Below are 23,934 nucleotides of genomic sequence, written 5' to 3'. Positions count from 1 at the left end.
CCTCTCGTCCCTGCTTGTGTGCACCCGTGTGCTCTCTTTCATAAGTAAATAAACAACAAACTCTTTTGAATAGGAAGACCTTTTTTTTTTTTTTTTAAGATAGCCAAAGTGATATCTTCTGTGTTATCATCTTAGACCCTTAGGTCAATGACTAAGGAATGGAGTATGGTTCCTGAGGTTTTTAAACTAATAATTCTGATAGTACTTAGGGATCTTTAATCTGTAAATAGAATTGAAAACCTGCTGTGTGCACAGCTTATTCTAAAAGTGAATACAGAATCCTCATCAAAATAGGATGTAAGGATGTAATAGGATCACTTTCTTCTGTAAGTAATAATTTATTTGATGTTTATTTCAGAATCAACCAGGTTTGTGCTTGGGTGCTTGGAATGAATGGCTAATGGATAGAATCATTAGGGATGGGTGTAATAGCTAGAATTTAATAGGTTTGCAGATAGAAAATACACACAAGTACACTCAATTAATAACCAAAATAGTTTATATTATAACTTAAAACTCTTTCACATAAAAAAATAGCTACCTTTAATTAATGCTTTTTCTATTCTCTTAAAGGACATAAAAAACGTTGAACGTTAAGACATTAATTGCATTCCTTATACTTAATTTCCACATTTCACATTTGCTACCCATAATTTCACCAAGATCAAGTACACCTGTCTTTTTACCAAGTATTTTACTTTTTAATTATTCAGAATTGCACTTATTGGTATATGGTAATTGAGCACTTGGAATATGGCTAGTCCAAATTGAGTTGTGCTGTAAATGTAAAACACACCAGATGTGAGAGACTCGTATGGAAAAAAAAAGTAAAAATTCAATTTTTATACTGACATTTTAGATTTTTATAAATGAACCAAGTTAATTTCATTTGCTTCTTATCTTTTTAAATGTGGCTATAAGAAAATTGAAAACTACATGTGCCTTATATTACGTTTCTATACGATAGCACAGGGCCAGAACACTTGAAAACAAGGTGGCTACAGCTTTAACTTACCAGTATTTTATATACTATCTGCTAATGGAAATGGGCATTGTGAAAAATAACAATCTGGCTATTTTTATGTATGCTTTTAATTTTTTCTAGTGAACATGTTACTTTTTAAATAAATATATACTCTATAATCTTAGACTTATAAAAAAGGACTTGGAGCATAAAAGAATAAAAGAAAGAATAAATCAAATTCCCTTATTATGTGTGAACTATCTTTTGCACTCTATATCACAGGTAAAAACTGAGGCACTCAGAAGTAGAAGCGGAAATCTGAGAGAACACAAGAGATCACTGTTTGCTGGTACAAAGTTGTAATTCTTGTCAAAATTACTGTGGAAGTTTTACTACTTGAGTGACTGCTGATCTGACTGTCCAAACCACCATGCTCTCATTCTTCTCCATGTTTTCATGAGAAAGCAGAGCTGTTTTTCTAGCAATGAGGATTAAGAATACACAGTCAAAAATGGCTGAGTATGAGCAATTTTTTTTCTTTCCACGTCAAGAATGTAAGTCAAGACCTTTTACAGCTAATTTCACTAGTTTTAATGATCTGACACAAAGGGACCCGTCCATAAATTACTTAAAATGTGACTGTGAATGACAGCATAATGTTTTTCTTACTGCTTTAGGGCAATTTATTTTGAAATGTTGCTTCTGTATTGTTTGCTTTCGGACAACATACTGGAACACTTGTTTTCAAGAGCCGCCTTCTGACAGAGGCACAATCCTCCATCTCCAGGCCTTTCTGTGAGCTCCTAGGAAATGCCAGTTTCTAGTAATATTTTGGTGCATCCACTTCATCTGCAAAAGCAACTGGCACAACCACTCCCTGCCGGTGCAGCTCTCGAAGAACATCTAATATCGAGTCTAATTCTGTGCGGAACTTGTCCAATTCACGATTCTTCAACTGTGCAAGTCTTTTCCATTTCTCGATTTCTTTGTTCTGCTCAGTTTCTACTACTTGGTGTGTCTGCTGTATTATCTGAAAAAAAAATCACATTACTGTTACAGTTCATAGTGGGGGAAGATTTAACAACCTCAAAGAGCTTAAGTGGGACAATGCTGACAGCAGTAGAGAGGAGGGAGTGGTGGTGGGGAGCCTTACCTAATGGGCTTCATTGTGTCTGTAAACAGGCTTGTGGGTGAAGAAGGTAAGAAGTGGGAATTCAAATTCTGATAGGGAGGTTAGGGAGCTTTAATCTTGTTGTCTTTATTCTTTTACTCAAAACTTAAATATAGCATTTAGAGCATCAGAAATTTCTAGTATCATGGTATGAATCCAAACACAGCCCCTGCTCCCCCAGATGTTGTTCATCTTAAGAATAGCACTTGAGGGGCACCTGGGTGGCTCAGTCAGTTAAGCGTCTTTTGCTCGGGTCGTGATCCCAGAGTCCTGAGACGGAGCCCCAACATCTGGCTCCCTGCTCAGCCAGCAATCTGCTTCTCCCTTTCCCTCTGCTTGTGCTCTCACACTGTCTCTCAAATGGATAAAAATCTTTAAAAAAAGGCACTTGAGATGCAATCAAAAACAGTTCCAATATATAACATATGTCCTTAATAGACATTATAGCAGGGGAAATGATAAAAGCACACCTATGTAGCATCTATTATGTGCCAGGCTTGATTTAGACATTTTACACACGTTAACTCATTTAGTCCTGCCAACCCACTAGGAGGTGAATTCTATATATATTTATCCCCATTTACTCGGTAGGGAAATTGGGGCACAGATGAGTAAAAAATAATTTGCCCAAGATTCATATAGAACTGGTTAGAGGCAGAGTCAGAGTTTATACCCCAGCAGCCTGGCCTCAGAGTTCCCTCTTAACTACCAGTAGACTAGACCATTTTGCTCATGGGGATAAATTCTTTCAACTGTGAAATAAGGGTACCCTGTCCAGTAACTTATAATATAGTTCTTATAATTTCAAAATACCTTGCCATAGGGGAATCATTAGTCCTAAGTATTACCACAAAAAGCTGGACATATGAAAACAGCTACCTAGGGGCAACAAAAGCAAGAATAGCTCATCTCTGAATATTAAATCTGTTGTACTTCAGCAATATAATTTTTATCTATAATTCTGTCTGGCTATAGAATAACTTCATAATCTAAAATAGAAAGCATTGGGGAAATATTGTATAAACAGGTATTTGAGTTATGGGGAACACAAAATGCTGTATGAGTTTTCAATTCTAAGTTTTAAACATACTTTGAAAATTTTTGATGTCTATCGAAATTTGGCATTTAACCAATTTTTTTCCAGTTATATTGTTATAATTGACATATAACATTGTATAAGTTTAAGCTGTACAATGTCATGACTTGATACATGTGTACACTGTGAAATGATTACCACAATAAATATCTCACTTCATAGTTTTAAAATTTTGTTGTCATAATGAAAACTTAAGATTTACTTAGTAACTTTCAAACATACAACAGACACATATATAGATCAATGGAACAGTTTAGAGCCCAGAAATAAACTCATGCCTTTATTATGCTAAGGTATTCCTTCTTTATCTAACTTGAGAATTTTTTTTTTTTTTATCACGGATACTGTATTTTGTCACATGCTCTTTCTGTATCTATTTAAATGATCACAGGATTTATATCTTTCAATTAATGTGATGCATCACATTTATTCACTTGCATATGTTGAACCATCCTTACATGCCAGAGATGACTCCCACTCTATCATAGCATATGGTCTTTTTAATGTACTCTTGAACTTGGTTTGATAATATATATTTTTAAATATTTATTTTTATTTATTATTTATGATAGACATAGAGAGAGAGAGAGGCAGAGACACAGGAGGAGGGAGAAGCAGGCTCCATGCCAGGAGCCTGACGCGGGACTCGATCCCGGGACTCCAGGATCGCGCCCTGGGCCAAAGGCAGGCGCTAAACCACTGAGCCACCCAGGGATCCCCGATAATATTTTTTTTGAAAAATTTTGCATCTGTATTTATCAGGGGTTGGCTATGGTTTTTCTTTTCTTGCAGAGTCCTTATCTGGCTTTTTTTTTTTTTTTTTAAGATTTATATTTATTTGAGAGACAGCAAAAGCAACTGGACACAAATGAATGGGGGAAGAGGCAGGGAGAGAGGGAGAAGCAGGCTCCTTGCTGATACAGGGCTCAATCCCAGGACCCTGAGATCTTGACCTGAGCTGAAGGTTGTTGTTTAAGCCACCCAGGTGCCTCCTTATCTGGGTTTCTTAACAGGGTAATGCTGGCTTTGTGAAAACAAGCTTGGAAGTGTTCCCTCCTTTTCCACTTTTTGGGAGAGTTTGGGAGAGTTTGAGAAGACTTTTTTGTGGCCTACCATATTACCTATTCTGGAATATTTTTCTTGTGTGACTGAGAAGAATGTATATATTTTTTCTGTTGTTGCAGGAACTTTACTGTGTATGTCTGTTAGATCCATTTTATCTATAGCATTGTTTAAATCCCACTCTTTTCTTATCCTTTGGATGATCTACCCATTGATAGGAGTGACGTATTAAAGTCCCCTACTATCATTATATTGTTGTTTATTTTTCCTTTTAGTTACTGTCTTATATATTTAGGTGCTCTGTTATTGGATGCATAAATTTTACAACTGATACAACTTATTGATGGACTGACCCTTTTATCCTTATATAATTAGTTCTGTCTCTTTTGGAGATTTTTAGCTTAAAACCTATTTTTTTCCTAATATAACTATACCTATTCCTGATTTCTGTAAGTTACCATTTGATTGAAATACCTTTTTCTATCCCTTTACCCAGTCTACGCTGCTTTTAGAGCTAAAGTCTCTTTTAGGTAGTATATTTCTTGGATCTATATTTCACCCATTCTGTGGTTTGAATGAAGAATTTAATCCATTTACATTTAAAGGAATTACTGATAGATAAGGAATTACTATTGTCATTTTGTTGCTTTCTGAGTGTTTTGTAGATCATATGTTCCTTGCTTATTATAACTTGCAGTCATATTTTATGATGTGATGACTTTTTGTAGTGGTATGCTTTGACTCCTTCATCAAAATCTTTTTTGTAATTAGTATGCTTTTTCCTTGGTGGTTACCGTGAAGCTTACATAAAATGTGATATATTTGTAACAACCTAATAATTTAAGTTGATAACTTTGTTTTTTTTTTTTTAATTTTTGCTTTTCTTTTTTTTTTTTTTTTTAGATTTTACTTATTTATTTATTTATGGTAGACAGAGAGAGAGAGAGAGAGAGAGAGAGAGGCAGAGACACAGGAGGAGGGAGAAACAGGCTCCATGCCGGGAGCCCGACGTGGGACTTGATCCAGAACTACAGGATCACACCCTGGGCCAAAGGCAGGCGCTAAACCCCTGAGCCACCCAGGGATCCCCCTAAGTTGATAACTTTGATAGCATACCTAAACCCTACATTTTTATTCCAACCCTACCCCCAACTTTAAGTTATCGATGTTATTTTAACATCTTTTACATTGTGTATCCAATAACAAATTAGCGTAGTTATGGTTATTTTTAATGTTTGGTTTTGTAAATGAATTAGGAAGCACCATTTCAGTATTAGTGAATCTGACTCTGACAATTTATTTACCACTGAGTTTTATACCTAACGTTCATAATGTTTTTATGTTAATGGTTTCATTCTTCTACTTGACAAATTCCCTTTAGCATTTATTTTAAGGCTGGTCTAGTGGTGATAAACTTAATTAGCTTTTTATGTTTTATTAGAAGTGTTTCATCAGATGTCAGGGATTCATCAGGCTCATATAATACCCAGTGCTCATTACATCACATGCTCTCCTTAATGTCCATCACCCAATTACTCCATCCCTCAACCCACCCCTCTCCAGCACCCCTCAGTGTCCTATGATTAAGAGTCTCTATGGTTTGTCTCCCTCTCTGTTTTCCCTATGATTCTGTTTTGCTTCTTAAATTCCACATATAAGTGAGATCATACTAGAGGGTATTATGCTAAGTGAAATAAGTCAATCAGAGAAAGACATTTTAATTTTAGTTTTATTTCTCTTTTCTTGGGTTAGTCTAGCTAAAGGCTTGTTAATTTTATCTTTACAAAGAACCAACTCCTAATCTCTTTGACCTTTTTAGTCTTTATTTCATTTATTTCTGCTCTGATTTTTATTTCCTCCCTTCTGCCAACTTTGGGCTTCATTTACTCTTCGCTTTCTAGTTCCTAGAGGTATAAAGTTGTCTATTTGAAATCTTTTTGTTTCTTGAGACACTTAATGATATGAATCCCTCTATTTTTGCTCTATCCCCTAAGTTTTGGTATATTGTTTTTCCATCTTCAACTGTCTCAAAATATTTTTAAATTTCCTGACTTGTTTTTTTATCTACTGGTTGCTTAAGAGCATGTGGTTTCATTACACACCTGTGTGAATTTTCCTTTTTTTTTTCTTGTAATTAGTTTCAGGTCATTGTGTTTGGGGAAGTTGCCCTGACCTTTCAATCTTAATTTATTAAGACTTGTTTCATGGCTACTATAAGATCTAACCTGGAAAATGTTCCATGTGAGCTTAAAAATGTGTATTGTTACTTTTGGATGGAATGTTCTATTTATGTTAATTCCATCTCATCTAATGTATTGTTTCAGGCCAGTGTTTCCTTGAAGTTTTCTGTCTTTAGGCACATGATCTTCTGATGTAAGTGGGGTATTAAAGTTCCTTACTTCCTTGATGAGCACTGGGTGTAAGTGTTGAATCACTAAACTGTATACCTGAAACTAATACACTGTATGTTAACTAATGAATTTAAATAAACTAAAAAAAGAGTTCCCTATTATTGTTTTACTATTTCTTCCTTTTGGTTTGCCAGAATTTGCTTTATGTATTTAAGTACATTTATCTTGCATTCATAAGTATTTGTTAATGTTATATATTCTTACTGGATCACTCCTTTATCACTATGTAATGACCTTTGTTTCTTATTACCAGTTTTGTCTCATATAGCTAGCCACGCTTTTTATTGATTCTCATTTGTATGAAATACCTTTTACCATTCCTATACTTTCAGTCTGTTTCCTTATATCTGAAGGGAGTCTTCAGTAGGCAGCATATAGATGGGGTTTTTTAATCCATTCATCACTTTTGATGGGAGAATTTAGTCCATTTCCATTTAATTATTGATAGGTATGTATGTATTTGCATTCTGTCAATTATTTTCTGAGTGTTCTGTAGTTCTTCTATTCCTTATGGTCTTCCTTTGTGATGTGATGTTTTCTTAGTGGTATGCTTTTTATTTTTACTTTTTATTTTTAAAAATTTTTACTTTGTATTTACTTTTTATTTTTACTTTGTAGTTGACTAACATACAGTATTAGTTTCAGGTATACAACATAGTGGTTTAATAGTTATTTACATTCCAAAATGCAAACCAACCTTATGTCACCATACAAAGTTATCACAGTATTATGGACTATATTCCCTTTGCTATACTTTAAATATCTATGATTTAGTTATTTTGTAATTGGCAGTTTGTATCTCTTAATCCCCTTCACCTATTTCCCCAACTCTTTCCCCTCTGGCAATCAGCAGTATGCTCTCTTTGAGTCTGTTTTTAGATTCCATATGTAAGTGAAATCATACAATATCTGTCTTCCTCTGACTTACTTCACTCAGAATAACCTCTAGGCCTATCCATATTGTAGCAAATCGGAACATTCCATTCTTTATTGCTGAATAATATTCCACTGTGTATGTATGTATGTATATGTGTGTATACAAACACAAATACATGTGCACACATAGCACATCTTTAGCTACTCATCTATTGATGGACTCCTAGATTGTTTCCATATCTTGGCTATTGCAAATAATGATGCAAGAAACATAAGGGCGTATATATATTTTTGAATGTTTTCATTTTGTTTATGTAAATACCAGAAGTGACACTTTTATACTGTATGATATTTCTATTTTTAAGTTTTTGAGGAACCACCATATGGTTTTCCATAGTGGAAGGAACAACATACATTCCCAGCAATAGTGCATGAAGGTTGTGCTCAATTTAATTTTAGACTTCCAGCCCCTAGAACTGAGAACATTAATTTTTTTAAAATTTGTGTTCCAAGCCCAATTTCTGATATTTTGTTGTGGCAGCTCAAACAGAGCAATATACTGTTCAAGCAAAGCTAATTATCAGCAGAGAGGCTAATGCCTAAAATCGTCATGCCCTTACTTCTGCCATATTTAATTTCTATTTCTTTACCTGTTTGTAGTATAGTAATTGTGATGCTACTAGTGCTGGGCATATATTTTAAATGATTACATTTTAATATAATTCTACTTCTTACAAACATTTATGAAATGAATATTGAATATGGCTTCCAAAGACCCATTCCCACAGTAAAATGCCTAACTTTTCAGGCAACCATCTAAGAACATGAAAGGTGCCTGGGTAGCTCAGTTGGTTAAGCATCTGGCTTTAGGTTTTGGCTCAGTTTGTGATCTTTGGGTCTTGAGATCAAGCCATGCATCAGGTTCCATGCTGGGCTCTGAGCCTGCAGGAGATTCTTTCCCCTCATCCCTCTCCCTCCCCTGCTTGTGTGTACACTTGCTGTCTAAAAGAAATCTTAAAAAAAAAGAAAACCCATGATACAAGTTGTTTATTATTCCAGAGATATGATAAATTGATCTTTAGGTATTTGAAGTATAAAGTCTTTTTTTTAATAAAGATTTTATTTATTTACTTATTCATGAGAGACACACAGAGGCAGAGACATAGGCAGAGGGAAAAGCAGGCTCCTCACAGGGAACCTGATGTGGGACTCAATCCTGGAATCCCGGTATCATGCCCTAGCCAAAGGCAGATGCTCAAAAACTGAGCCACCCAGGCATCCTGAAGTTTAAAGTCTTATATGTTCTTAAAAGCTATACCTTTATTCCTAGTATCAATATACAATGAAACAATTTAAGAAGTGTTGCTAGAGATAGCAAAACTATAGTAAACTGGAGGTACTTCAAAGTAAAGAACTATACAAATCTGTAAATATAATTTATTACTCGACCTGTTGAAGTTCTTGCTCTCTTTGCTGATGTCTCATTTCCATCTGTTTAATTTTCTTTTCTAAGCCCATGAAATGTTTCATCTCTGGTGTATGGTTTTCTCTGGCTTCTCTTAATTCTTCTAGAAGTTTTGTAATCTAAAATTGAGGTATAAAGTAAATGAAAAACTGGTAACAAGAAAAATTTTTTACCAGGTAGTCTTAAGAATGTTCACTATATTTTCTTTGTATAAAATTTCTCTCAAGAGGCTTAAGAAAGATATCTGGAGTTGTTAGAATAATGAATAGCTTGTATTTTTTATGTCTAGGAAGAGAAGGCTCATCCTTGGTCTGAAATGACCTCATATTCCAAAAGGTTCCAGATGATTGGACCACCACCTCCCATGTTGCCAGTCTGATTAAAGCATTCAAAATGAAGGAGAGCACTGTCATTGGTATATTCAGCTTTACTAACACAGTGTCAATGTATTTAACATGGTTGATTGATCTTAGGATTGAATAATATATTTAAAGCACCCTACACAGTACAGCACCTACACAGAAAGAGTTCAGTAAATATGGATCCTCCTTTTGTCAGTTCCCTATAATTCTCTTCTGGCTCTTATCATTTTATAATTTATAATAATTCCATAAGTAAATTTATGCTTATAAAAAAGGCAATATATTGAAATATTTCTGTGCTGGCTGTTGTCTTAGGTCCTGAAGATATAGAGATGAAAAACCTAGTCCATCCTCATGGAGGTTATGGTCTAGTGTGGTACCTCTTTTTTCATATTACGGTCCACAGAGAAGATGATAATATTTTCATGGTGTCAGTATGTAAAATAGGGGGGAATCTAAGCAATCTTTAAATTGGGCTTGGTAAAACAAATGCATTTTTTTATAACATAGAATTATAATTTGCTAGTTGTTAGTATCAAAAGACAATAATTAACAAGCAAGTGAAAATGGCTAAAATTAACAAATTCAATCATGTTTCCCATGGAAACAGTACCTAGCAAGAACACTGATAATACTACAATAAATCCAAAAAACAAAACTCAAAAACAAAACAAAACATACTCTTCCTAAGTTAGTTTTAAAAATGTGAAAATACAAGCAAATTAAATCAGGTGCAAATATAAGTAAATCTAAGTATTTAAATATGGGATATCCCTGATGATATCATCAGTGACCAAAGAAATTTGCAGACTTTAATTGGGATGCCTTGCAGAAAGGTCAAGGAGAGAGGCTCTATAGAACATGCTGTAGTAAAAAAAAAAAAAAAAAAAAAAAAAAAAAAAAAAAAAAAAAAAGAACATGCTGTAGTGATGAGTACTAGGCATAAAACCTTATCCATCAAAAACAATGATTGCTAAAAATTATAAAACAAAAACTAATGATTGCTGAACTAAGAAAGTTGTAAGAGGCACTTCAACTTCTATAAACTTTTTAATGATTGAAAAATGATTTTGAGTTTGTAGTAAGACAACCTTTCCAGTCATCGCTATCTTATGATCCACGAATAATCCATTCCTGGTATAACAGCTGGGAAATTCTGGTTTAGTCAAAGAAGTAGTCAGGTGAATGAGAATTCTAATACGATATGTTGTAATGGAGAGATAACCAAGTAGCAGTGAGGTGATAAGTAGGGAATACCTAACTGGAAGTGGAGTTAAGTTGTAGATTCTTATTTGACACAGCTGTGGTTGAATAAAGTCTTAAAGGACAAGTAGTAGAGTCATAAATGATCATGTGCTAGCTGCTATACTAAGTACTTTACAGATATTGCCTCAGTTTGAGCCTTACACTTGTTTACATTTCTGATTCCCCAAATAAAATGTAAGCTCCATAAGGCCAGGGATTTGTCTATTTTGTTCTCAGTATTCGTAGTACATATACAGATGTGCATAGCAGAGATAAATGTTTAATAATTATTCATGAATTAATTAATGAACTCACCAATGATTAAACATTAGTTTATAAATTATGTAAATTCAGAAATGTGTACTTAGACAAAAAGTAGGAAAAATTTCCCTTCATCTATGCCTATTTAAAAGTACCTTTAAGAGTACACTTGAAGTGAATGTATATATTTTTAAATCCTTGTATTTTAGTGAATTTATCCTATGGAAGTAAGTGGATACATAAGCAAAAATGCATGATCAAAAATTATTCCTGCCTTTTGAATGCTATTAAAAAAACTGGTAACTACCTGAATGTCCAAAAATAGGGCATTGGTGAAATAGTAATTAAGAGCCTGGAACCTAGAGTGAGGTTTTGGGTTCTAATGCTGGTACTTTTTACATGTTGCTTGAGAACCTCTGACAAGTTACTTCATTTTTCTTAGCATCGGTTTCTTCATCTAAAATGGGGACAATAGTACCTGTCCTTTTGGGCTATGGTGAAAACCACACAGAGCACTTGTCAGTGCTTAGTTCATACTTAAAATGATGTTTAGTACATACTAAACTAAATATTGATGGTTATCATTTATTTTGACTATTATGGAGATATATACAGACAGGAAGAGTGATGTCACCAAGGTGGTGACATAAGTAGTTCTTGAGGCTGTTCTTCCTTAAGAACTAATAACTATTTATGGATTAGATACAACTGAGAGAATCTTATGAGGGTGAGGCTGAAGCAACCCCCTGCATCACAGAGACCAAGACAGATGACATTAGAAGGCTAAGAGGAATGGCCACCTACTGGCCCCTCCCTAATGGCCCCTCCCTCAGGCCCAGGCAGCACAACATGGAGAGGGCTCCCCCTGAACCTACCATTTCTCCATGGGAAAAGAAAGCCTAGGTTGGCATCCAGCTCCCCCAGTGTTGTAGGTCACTTCTTGGGAGGCCCAAGGGCCTCACCCTGAGGAGACTGACGCCTTGGAATTTGATTATGATGGACATGTGGGGAAGGGCTTGTAACAACTGGCACTTAGATCTTGGCAGACTGAGTTCCTACTTGTAGTGCCCAAGTAGTGATCCCAACTAGCAGCTTTGGTCATCTATAGATCCAAGTTTGTGGTGAAATCTGACCAGGGAACTCAGTGGATCTGGTCAGATCTGTGTGACTGAGGTCCTCAAACAAAAAGATCTGCCAGCCCCGAAGCTGCGACTGCACCCACTCAGGCAGAAAAGCTAAGTCATACTTTGGCCTACTGCTGAGTGAATACTGCAATGCCGCCTGACTAGAAAGCCAAAGTAGAACACCTGAAAAGCTGGGTAGCCCAGCAACACTAGAGCAGAGTCCAGCAGTTAAAGTTGATTAGACTGAAATGCCAATGGTATATTCAGCCAGGGAACTTGGAGTGCTATCCTAGAGCCTTGCTTAGAGCAGGCAACCAAGCCAAAATTTTTATTCAACTATATTCAACCAGTGGTATCTACTTTACCCCTGACCTCAGACCTTGGGCAGTAGCCTTGGCCATAAACAGACCCTAAGAGCAAGCGCCACCTGCCCAAGGACATCACCACTAGACACATCCAGAAACCCAAACTGAACTGACTGGTGAAAGCTGTTCCTACCAAAGTGAACCTATAAAGTCTGGAAGAGGAGACTATTTAGTCAAATATATCAATACCAATCAAAGGAATCAAGGATGAGAACAATCTGGTAAACATGACATCACCAAAGAAAACTAAGAAACAGATATCTATGAAATCTATGACCAAAGAATTCAGAATAATCCTCTTTGATAACTTGTCTGTGTTCTTGTAGTTCTCTAAACAAAATTAAGAAAACATAGAAATAAAAACCATAAAAAACTCCACAAACTCCTAAAACAGAAATCTCAGAGCTGAAAAATACAAGGACTATACTGAAGAATTCAACAGAGAGTGTCAATAGCAGACTCAACTATGCAGAAGAAAACCAGTGATTCAGAAGACTGGTCCTTTAAAATTAAACAGAAGAACAAAAAAAGAATGAAAAAGCCTACAAGACTTATGAGACACATCAAAACAAACAATATCTGCATTGGGGTAATTCCATAACAAGAGAAGGGGACAGAATATATTTAAAGCAATAATGGCTGAAACTTCCTCAACTTGAGAAAGATGGAAACAAAGATCCATGAGGCCCAGGGCATCCCAAATAAGTTGAACCAGAATAATGCTATACCAAGACACATTATAATGGTCAAAAGTCAAAACAAGGAATTTTGAAAGCAGCAAGAGAAAAGAAATTACATACAAAGGAATGTATGTCCTTAAGATCACTGGAGGATTTCTTGACCAAAACATTTCAAAACAGCAGAGAAAAAGATAGATTTTTCAATATTTTGAATATGCCATCAGCCAAGAATTCTAAACTATCAAAACTGTTCTTCAGAAATGAAGATTTTAAATCACAATTTTTTTTCTATAGAGACTGAATAACAACAAACAAGCAGTCAAAAAAACAAAACAGAATTTGCTACTCTTAAAAAATATGTATTATGCTTTTTCTTGTGGTCAGAAAGGGACAGGGATTTACCCTCCTTTCTTAAACAGAAAAACCAGATGACATCTGAAACAACTGTTTCCAAACTGTAGCTAACAGCACTGCAGGACTGCGATTCCTGAGGGTAGGGGGAACATGCAGCCTGAACTCCATGACTGACTACCTGGCTGCCCAGAGGCGGTTTTGAAGCCAGTGGAAATGGCAGCCTGAACAACTCCAGGAGCTCCCACAGGGCTGGGAAAATGAACTATTCCCACCAACCTGAGAGAAAATCCCTTTGAGGGCTCTCAGGTTATCAGTAGTGGGAATAAATAAGCCCTCTTAAAACAACTCTTATAAATGTACTGTACATTAAAAGGCAGATGGCAATTATTTTATTCAAAAAATGGAGTTTTACTCAGTTTTCCAGTAAACAGGCTTGAAAATCATGTGTTGCAGCTTTTCTAATTTGAAAACAGTTTAGCTATTCTTAACCTAAGAACACTGTAACTTGACTAAAACTGACCTTTATCAGAACATATTTCCTTTTATTGCTTCTCCCCCAAATTTTACTTCAGGTCTGTGAAGTTCTGTTAACTTACTACTTATAGAACAAAGTTTATGTTATCTTAACCACTGAAAAGAATGCAAATATGCTGCGCTATAAGCCCTTCAATTATTGAAACAAGACGTTTTAAATTGATAGTTACATAATTGTGGAGTGTTTTTACATTAATCTTTTTTGTAATGCAATTAATTGTATGTTCTGCTTGTACGGTTTAATAAATTCTTGAATAATAAAAAATGGTGTGTATGCTTCAAAGAATAGAATGTACAGGTTTTTTTTTTACACTTTCTAGAATCAAAAGGATCTTAGAGTAATAAAAAATGGTGAGTTTCCAGAAAGATCTGTTTCCTCAACATCAAATATATAAGAAACTTAATATCTGAGAGTTCCACCTGGGGAAAGCAGACTTACAATAAACAAGTTATTAATATTTGTTTGACATGTGATAGATATTTTCAGGTTCTTTCTACTTGTAAATTTGTTAAAATATTTATATAAAAATAAGAATATGATTGAAATGGCTAAGAAAAGCTTATGTTCAATATTTTTATTTCTTACCTCTTTCTGTAGGATTTCTTCTCGAACTTGAGAAACTACAAGAGACTCCTGTTTACCCTGTAGTTCATCAACTTGATTTTGGAAATGTTTTAGAAGTACCTAGGAAATTATGTTAGAAGTCAAGAGACTTCACTGAGTCAAGAGAGCTCTTCCTTAAACATTACTTGAAAAATATGAGAAAACCAACTAATGACTTTTGTTTGCAAAAAGAAAAATTCCTAATATTTTAAAATTACCAAAGTTTAACATAGAAATAAATTGCCACAGGAAGTAAGTTCATTGGATTAATTAAGTTCATTGAATACATACAGCATCACACATATTACAAATTAATGGCTATATAACTAGTGGCTTCTTTATCTCTAGTACTTTTCTCCTGAAGGCCTGAAAAGCACCTTTTAAAATAAACCTTTATTATAAAGTCTGAGTATTTTGAAGAAAGTAGCTAATATGTCTTTATTACTTTGTGATTAAGTAGGATAATAGTTTTTATTAAAGAGCTGACAAAGACAGCATAAGCCTATCAATAAGCATGAAATAAGTATCACACATTTTTGGCAAACTGAAAGACATCAATACTTCATCATCAAGCAACTGAAAACTTAGGAAAAATGTGTAGCTCTTATCTCTAATGCTTTATTTTTATTGTTTCTCCCACCAGACTACGCTGACTTCCATTTAACTCATAATTTACAATATTACATTTAGAACACTGGGAAAGTAACATTTATGGCACTATGGCACAAGGAGGACACTACTTTTCTCACCTCTCCCAACTATGTAATAACTTGATATAATGTTTATACTACCCATGACACCCAACTCCTATGGGGGAGGGGAAAAGCCAGAAAAGTTATCAACTGCTGTATCAGGATTACTTTTGAAAAGCACACTAAATCTTTCTCACTGATATATTAAAATAGGCAAATTTTTTTGTTCCTGAGCTACCTGAATTTAAATCACAGAACTCATACTTTACCCTTAAATACCCCAAATACTTCAGCATGCATCTCCTTATAAGGGCATCTTCTCACAAAACCATAATAGCACTTTATACCTGAAATAATTTACAATAATTTCATAATAACCATTATCTGGCCAATACTAAAAAAAAAAAAAACCAACAAAAAAACCCAAAGCCAAAAAAAAACCCCAAATCGCTCAATGGGGAAGTTTAAGAGGGCTCGATGCTGGGCCGGGGCCAAAATAATGTGATGCCCAAACTCAGGACACGAGAGCAACACCTGAGGGGAGATCAAGAGTTGGACACTTAACCAAATGAGCCATCTAGGCGCCCCTGAGTGGTTAGTTTTTAATCAAGAGGCCATTAAATAATGGCCAATTTAAATAAATAATTATTGATGGGAGAGGTGGTGGCAAGATAAATACTTCTTGGTTTCTGCCCCCTCAGCTTGTTTTTTAAAATTAAAATCTAGAGAAAAGAGCACAACGAACATTTATATATTCTTCAATTTGATTTATCAACTGCTAACATTTTTGCCATATTTGCTTTCTTTTTCTTTTGGGAGGGGACACAGATACAAATTCTATCTTAATGCTGTTTTTTCTATTTGCTATCACCACAGAAGATGGGCCACATTAGCTGATATTCATAAATATTCCATGTAGATTTATATATACTAACCAAGAAGGAAGATACACTTTTTTGAAGAAATGTTGATGTGCTTTCAGCATACTCAGTCATAATTCTAAGAAGACTATGCTTCATAATGGCTATAGTTGCATACATCTCTCTGTTCATTATTTTATCCCCAGGGCCTGATTGTCTATAGACCCTGAAATCATTATTTAATGAATGAAAGGTAACTGGGCAAGAATAACTAGGATAATTGCTAGTCAGCTGGGACTTGGGGAGAGGGAGATGGTTCAACATTCAAGTTCAAATACTCAGGTTTCAATCACATAATGTGATTCCACCACCACTTAAGACTGCCTTAGGAGAACAATTTGAGGAATGTAGGGACAAAATGGTGAAACCTTTTATTTAGAGAGAATAATTTTAAAGCAGAATAAACACATGGTAATGGCATCCTCGCCTATAAAAAAAAAATACTCAAGTCAGTAATTTCTCATTCCTATCAAAAACTGAAGTGTTTCTAAATTTCTAAATTAAAGTGAAGTTATAGTATTTCTAGTACTCTGTTAACAGTCCTGAGAAAAATAATTTTAAAGCCAAAGAAAGTTTGTTAAAGTCATTTACCTCTTGAGTTGCTATTTTACGATTTAGTTCAGCTACTCTGGAAGAAGAATTTTCTACTGCATTTTGGCAAAGGAGCTTCTCTACTTCCCTCTGATGAGATGCTTTGAGAGATGTGATATGTGCTGCAGTATCTTCCTTGACCCTGTAGGGCAAATCAAAGAAAATAACACATTAAAAACAGCTCTTTAATTCAGAGTTAGCACAAAAGTAATGTAAGAAGCCTGGAAATCAAAGTAACAAAGGCAGAGAGAGCATCAATTCTTACTGCACTCTGTCAGGTGCTTTATACATTATCACCTATGAGATCTTACAAGTATGCCAGGAGCTATTATTCACTGAATTTTATAAGGGCAAATTGGAGTTTAGGAAGGAGTGATGTCCCTAGAGTTCACATTAGTAAACTGCAGAGCTGCGGTTCAAACCCAGCAGAGTAGGAGCTCAAAGTCTGGGCCTCCCACTTGACCCCCAACCTGGAGGTTACTTTCTGAGAGAATGAAAGGTTCTAAATGGTCTACCCGGATTTAAAGCAAGGGCCTCACATTTTACCTTTTAAGATAAACTCAGGTATTTCCCCAGATTATTTTTTTTTTCAGATTCTTATTTTAATAATCACAATTCCTTTTAGAATCTCCAATGCTGGGTGCCTGGATGGCTCAGTCAGCTAAGCGTCTGCCTTCAGTTCAGGTCATGGTCCTGGAGTTCCAAGATCGAGCCCCCATCAGACTTCCTGCTTGGCGGGGAATTTGCTTCTCTCTCTGCTCTTTACCCTGCCCGTGCTCTTTCCCTATCTCTCAATCTCTTGCTTCAAATAAATAAAATCTTAAAAAGAAAAAAAAAAAAAAGGAGAATCTTCAATGCTCTGTCTTTAGGCAACATCCACCAGTTCTTGGTCCATGCATATGACCTCCAAGGCTAGCTGACACGTCATAAAAATAAAATAATCTTTACGGTAATTCTTTAGGACCCAGTGTAATCTGCACGTAATCTGTTTGGACTGTTAAGTGTGACAGATAACTGATTTGTCTCTGTGACAAAATTTCTACATTCAGAGGCAGTTTAATAAGTGGCAAAGTTCTGATAAAGCTTGATACATTTCTTACAAATAAACATATTCTCTCTTACTGGAAAGTTATTAAAAATTGACAGGATTTTACTCAAAGCAAACGGAGTAAATCACTGTTGATACATGTTAAATGGCAATTCTCAAACTATAAACAAATTTATCAGTTGCTTATTTGACTATATGAATATTTCTTTACAGAAATTATATAATTAGCATCCTTGGAAAAGTATAAAAATCTAAAGCACTTATGACATAACTGAACTAAAGTAAAAAACAAAAACCCAAAACAGCCTAAATCTGGGATTAGGAAAGGTGACTTCTCACTTCTCAGGCCCAGAGCTATTTGGAAAACAGATTAACAATGCTAAAAAATTACAGATTATGTATAGAAAAATTTATAGGAAAAATTTCAATTTTAAATTATTTCCAGAAAAGAATGGGATTCTTCCCAAACAGCTTCATTTCTAGTATTACATTTAGGACTCAAGAAATTTCAATTTAGAAGCATTAGGATTGCCAGGATGACTCAATCAGATATAGCTGCCAATCAATCAGTAAGCATTTGTCTAGATGCTTGCTATGCTCATTCTGCTCCTATGCCAGCCAGGTTGCAAAAGAATTATTATTACATCAGCTCTCAAGGAGTTATAAGGCACTGTCTGACTCGTGCTTTCTTGGTACTTAATAATGGTACCTGGGTACGTAAGTTATAGAGGAGCTAGATGTTGGGAGCAGGAAATTTCCTGGAAGGCTCTAGGAAATATTTTGTGGAAGACCTAGTACTTGAACATGGATGAGCAAAAGTCAGCAGACATCCAGCAAGTCAGGCCCATGGAGAGGTCTTGTAATGGTGATGGCACTTGGGAAGCCGTATAGAGTAATTTAGTCTTGATACCTCAGGAAGCAGGGAGTCAGTGGAAGGCAGAGTAACTCAGAGACAGAAATATTTAAAGAATATTAATGATTTTTAAGCAAAATTTTGAAGGCGACAGAAACTAAAATCTGGGAGATTAGGGTGGGGAAACTACTAAACCAGGTAAGGCAGAAAGCAAAAGGAGATGTTATTTATAAGGAAGCACCCCATTAACTGTGAACCTAAGAAATAAAGGAGGTAAAGTTGGATTTGGAGACGAAAAAAATACGGTCATAGAGACGGTATGTGAGGGGGCAGTTTATAGGTATAAATGGAATAACATTTGAGATACTACTGATTCTGAGAGGAACAATCCAGAAAATGGCAGATTTAACATCTGAGCCAGGGAATAAAATAAGCCTTGAAAACTAAATTGGCGTCATGGTTCATAGAAGCCTTAAGAATGGATGAACTGAGCAATGGAGAAAGAAGAGAGAACAAATAGCCGAAAATGAACCCTGGTAGAAGTCTGATTTTTGAGGAAAGAAGATGAAGAGGAGTCATTGTTAGTTAAAAGGAATGGAAGAGGAGTGTTAGTCAGAGGTGTCAGTCATAGAAACTGTGGGAGGAAACCCTTATTTCAGGAAGGTCAACAATGTCAAGGAAAATGAGAATGGAGAAACTACCACTGGACCAAGAAAGGTCACTACTTAGAAATGAGATTTAAAAAAGTGAGGATGAGAGCCCCAGTTAAGAGGAAGTGAGGTGCAAATAAGAAGCTACTTGTGAAAAAAAAAAAAAAGAAGAAGCTACTTGTGGAAAACTGGTACTGACAGAGGACAAAGACTGGGTTTGAGGACAGTGAAAAAGGTCTGAGAATGTTAGAAGGCTCAGAGGAAAGAGTAGATAGTACCTGGTGATTCTGAGAAGGAAAGGGATAGGCAAAAAAATTCTTTGAGGCATGAATGGGTGTGAGCACTAGATTAATTTGAAGAGTTATTTTGGAAAAGAGGATCTTTTTCTCTTAGAATGTCAATTAGTTTTTTTTTTCCTTTGAAAGACATTTATGGGCAGCCCGGGTGGTTCAGCGGTTTAGTGCCGCCTTCTGCCCAGGGCATGATCCTAGAGACCCGGGATCCAATCCCACATCAGGCTCCCTGCATGGAGGCTGCTTCTCCCTCTGCCTGTGTCTCTGTCTCTGTCTGTCTCTCTCTCTCTGTGTCTCTCATGAATAAATATATAAAATCTTAAAAAAAAAAAAAGAAAGACATTTATTTTATAGAGAGAGCACACATGAGCAGGGGGGAGAGGAGAGGCACAGAGGGAGAGGAACTCAAGCAGATTCCCTGCTGTGGGGCCGAATCCCACGACACATGAGATTATGACCTGAGCCAAGACCAAGAGTTGGATGCCCAACTGAATGAGCCACCCAGGCACCCCAGAGAGAGAATCTTTCTTAAACAGGCTGCATGCTCAGTGCGGACATGGGGCTTGATCTCATGACCCTGAAATCACGATCTGAGCCAAAATCAAGTCAGATGCTTGATTTGAATCTGAGTCACCCAGGTGCCCCTGTTCAACTACTTTTAGTAACAGCTATTTTCTATCTGCCTATGGCAGTTATCAATGATGATATTTATTTCCAATGGGTCAACTTATTAACACTATCTGACAAATGTGGATAGACAAGATTAGTAAGCCTAAGGACATGATTTGGGCTGACATAGAGATTTAGGTTTACCAGAGCCTGGGCTTCTGACAAGTAGAGGATCCTACTCTGGAAGAGATCTATGCTGAGCGATGTAATACAATTTCTCAAAATTTGGTGATGAATTCAGTTCAAGGTAAACTAGTTATCCAGAGGAAATACACCTTATAATTTTGATGTTTTTATCGTTTATGTCTCCATATATTTACAAATTCACATTTTACCTTTTCATGGAATTTTCAAATTGGTTCACTGCTGCTTCAGATTTCATCTTCAGCTCATCTCTCTCCACAATTAATCTCTCCAGTTCATTTTTTAATCTGCAGTTTTCTTGTAAAACCTCTGAAACATGGCAATCAGTAAAGGTATGTGGTTGGTAAAGTTTGCCATCCAGGGTTCCAGGGAATGAGTGAGCATTTCCTTTACCTGAAAGCAAACCATCTTTCTTCACTCTTTTTGCAGTCACTTCTTCTCTACCCTTAGAGTTCTGATTAGACAGCATCACCCTTCTCTCCTTTTGAAGCCTCTCCACAGTTTTTGAAAGGTCTTGTATTTCTCTTCCCTTTGCAGCCAGCTCCTCATTGAGTCTCACCAGTTTAGCTTTAGCATGAGCTTGTTCTACCTGGAATTCTATAGACTGGAAATCTTTATCATCTTTATCATTTTTCTTGCATTCCAATTCAGCATTTTGATGTTTAAGGATGTCTATTTCTGCCTCAAGGTTTCTCACAGTGATTTGATGGGCTTCCTTGATGTCGTTGAGCTCCTTCTCTAGTGCTTCAACCCTGGAGGAGTTATCAGGGTGGTTCTGGGGTGCTTCCTTTAATTTGCAGGCAAGTAGCTGCTCCTGCTCTTCCAGTCTCTGTTCATACTGAATCTGAAGAAAAGAATGATGTGATGTCAAAACCACTGCTAAATATGTCATTCGCTTCTGCAGCCCTGCATCTTACTAGGGCCTGCTTAGTCCTTCATTAAGGCATTCATTCCATTTTCTGATGCTTCCAACTCTGAGTTCGAGGAGTCAGTAAAATGTTCTGAAGTCCCAATCTTTAAAGGGCTTAAATTATGCATATATATAATAAATATATATATATTCTTAAAATATATATGTTCATTACATATTCTCAGGATATTATATAATTTCATAATGAATGTGTTGCTTCCTAAACATTAAATAACACATTTCTGTACACTCCAAAACATAATTAAGTATCACAATCGAACCTATTATTGTGTACCCTTCTTTATGCAAACTGACAAACTATACTCCTGCAGGATAAATAGGGAAAGCAATTGGGGACACTGAAATCTTTAATCGTGCATTTTCAACTTTCGAATATTAATTTAGGAATCTCACAGGGAGTAAAGCAGCTTGGATTTGTTACACTGGAGCTTTAATATTACAAAAAAATAACCTAAATAGGTTACTCTATGATAGAAGGCACTATGATGTTTATTCATTCATTCAATGAATATTTATTGAGATACTGCTGTGTGCCAGGCACTATGCCAGACTCTAGAGATAAAGAAGTGCAGTTTATGCCTTCAGACAGTTCACAGCCTGGTCAGGAGAGCAACATGGCAAGTTTCAATGTCCTATGATAACTGTGATAATGGGCCTATGAATATGTGAAACGGAAATGAGGCACCCTAGTGCCTCTCACCAGTGACTGGACAGATGATGCGGAATGACCTAAAATGTCTGTGAAAGCATCTAGCATGAATTACTGCAGAAACTGTGTGTTCAACAAAATATTAAAAGTAAGTGAAATATCACATCTTTCATATTTGGTCATCCTAGTGCTTGCATTTTCTAATTCATTCCTCATGACGGATCACAAAACTCACAAAGCAAGGCATTTTCAACAGATATTGCTCTGCCTCCTGCTGTACCTCCCAAGACATGCTGTGTCTTATTCCCTTTTTCCCTTGTCTAAGGAAACTTCAAAAAAGTATTTTCAACCATGGTATTTAAAAAACAATCTTACTGAATATACATCAGAGGTGTTTTGTTCTGTCGTTTCATGACTTAATTTCCACTAATTCTATTATCACTGAGAGAGGCCCTGTGCTTGATTTTCCATGCCTGACAAAAAGAAGTTGCTGAAGGAGAACAAAAAAGATAGGTTTCTTTTTCTTTTTTTTTTTTTTAGACACAGGCAGAGAGAGAAGCAGGCTCCATGCACCGGGAGCCTGACGTGGGATTCGATCCCGGGTCTCCAGGATCGCGCCCTGGGCCAAAGGCAGGCGCTAAACCGCTGTGCCACCCAGGGTTCCCAAAAGATAGGTTTCTTTTGCATCTGTTGACATTCAATTTTATAGGCTAGGACGTTTAGTGATTTGTTAAAATGAGACCTGAGAAGTGCCCAGCCCCCACGGTACTGACACCTTGGGGTCTGAGACCCATGTCCATGGCGAGCTGGCACTTACCTTCATTTTCTGGAACTGTTGCTCCATGGTACGAAGGCTTTTCTTTGCTTCTTCATCTCTGCCCTCCAAATCAGCCTCTAGTTTTTTTATCCTTTTTTCCATAAAGTCCACTGTATTTCTATTCACTGTATCACCAGCTGCTGATGCAGCCAGTATTAGAGCAGGTAAAGAATTGGGGTATCTTCTCTTTAGAATTCCTTCCATTTCCTTAACCTTTTAAAAATATTTTTGCATATATGTAAGGTCACAAATATATTAAAATTAAGTAGTTTTATGCACAAATTTAGATTAGGCTCTATCAATTCATGCCTAGATTTCAAAGAGATGTTTTTATCACATCTTAAGACTGAATCAAATGCACAAAAACACAGATTAACTTCAAATTTTATATCCCTAGGTTATCTGATCTTAAAATCCTATAGTGTAATGTCTAGTTTAGTACTGGTTAATTTACAGAAATCCTCTTACATTTATTTGCAATAGATCTTTGGATTTTCTATTGTACTAGTGATAACCAATCTTTCTGAGGACAATGTTCTTTCCTTTTTTTTCCCCACAGAGTCCTTTGGATAATCATGTTTATGCTATCTACTGACTGAAAAATGACCTGTATGCATATGAATACACATAATTTTTGTGGTAAACACATGGCTTCCTAAGCATTTGCCCCTACTTGTAACAATCTCCATCCTAGCTCATCCCTCCTAGAAATGTCCCCTTCCAAATGAAGTTTGATCTATTTTGAAGTTACTTCTTTCAATTAAAAAGCAAGGAAGATTAGATAATATTTAATGAAGTCTTTACAAAAGAATACTTTTCATTTTGTCCGTTAAACAACATATTTTATGGTCTTTCTGTAAGAAAGAACTGTGCCAGGGCCCACAGAAATTAGAGCTTCATATTATGTATGTGCATGTGTGTATACCTGTTTTTGTTAAAGGTATTATAGTTAAGATATCTCAGAAAAACATATTAAAACACTAAATTCTTTGTTGAGCAGTTTTCTACCCTCTGAGCATAATAAAATAAAATAGCAAAAAAAAAGCATCTAAGAGGCAGTCCAGTCCAGTGGTTGGAGTATGTTTGGAGTTGAGACTGTGCCA

The 23,934-nt window shown here is 35.9% G+C and overlaps 1 protein-coding gene across 7 annotated transcripts in view; it reads right to left on the bottom strand.

Annotated features, from left to right (window-relative positions):
* Positions 1-403: 403 nt before the first annotated feature.
* Positions 404-23,934, bottom strand: part of CEP162 (centrosomal protein 162) — a 94,996-nt gene continuing 71,465 nt past the window's right edge. For 4 of the 7 annotated variants that reach the window (XM_041771212.1, XM_041771232.1, XM_041771240.1 and 1 more), the window contains exons 22-27: positions 22,832-23,044; positions 20,626-21,278; positions 16,778-16,919; positions 14,557-14,655; positions 9,030-9,164; positions 405-1,994 (exon numbers count right to left, since the gene is read on the bottom strand). In XM_041771212.1, the coding sequence (XP_041627146.1) occupies positions 1,785-1,994; positions 9,030-9,164; positions 14,557-14,655; positions 16,778-16,919; positions 20,626-21,278; positions 22,832-23,044 (1,452 nt within the window). In that variant the 3' untranslated portion in view covers positions 405-1,784. Of the gene's footprint in view, positions 1,995-9,029; positions 9,165-14,556; positions 14,656-16,777; positions 16,920-20,625; positions 21,279-22,831; positions 23,045-23,934 lie in introns of all 7 variants that reach the window. The other 3 variants (XM_041771249.1, XM_041771265.1, XM_041771257.1) reach the window with 3 other exon arrangements.

This window comes from Vulpes lagopus, chromosome 1, assembly GCF_018345385.1.
Source record: "Vulpes lagopus strain Blue_001 chromosome 1, ASM1834538v1, whole genome shotgun sequence".
In the NCBI taxonomy this organism is placed as follows: domain Eukaryota; kingdom Metazoa; phylum Chordata; class Mammalia; order Carnivora; family Canidae; genus Vulpes; species Vulpes lagopus.
Note: the sequence above shows the minus strand (reverse complement) of the source record. Positions and strands in the feature narration are given on the sequence as shown.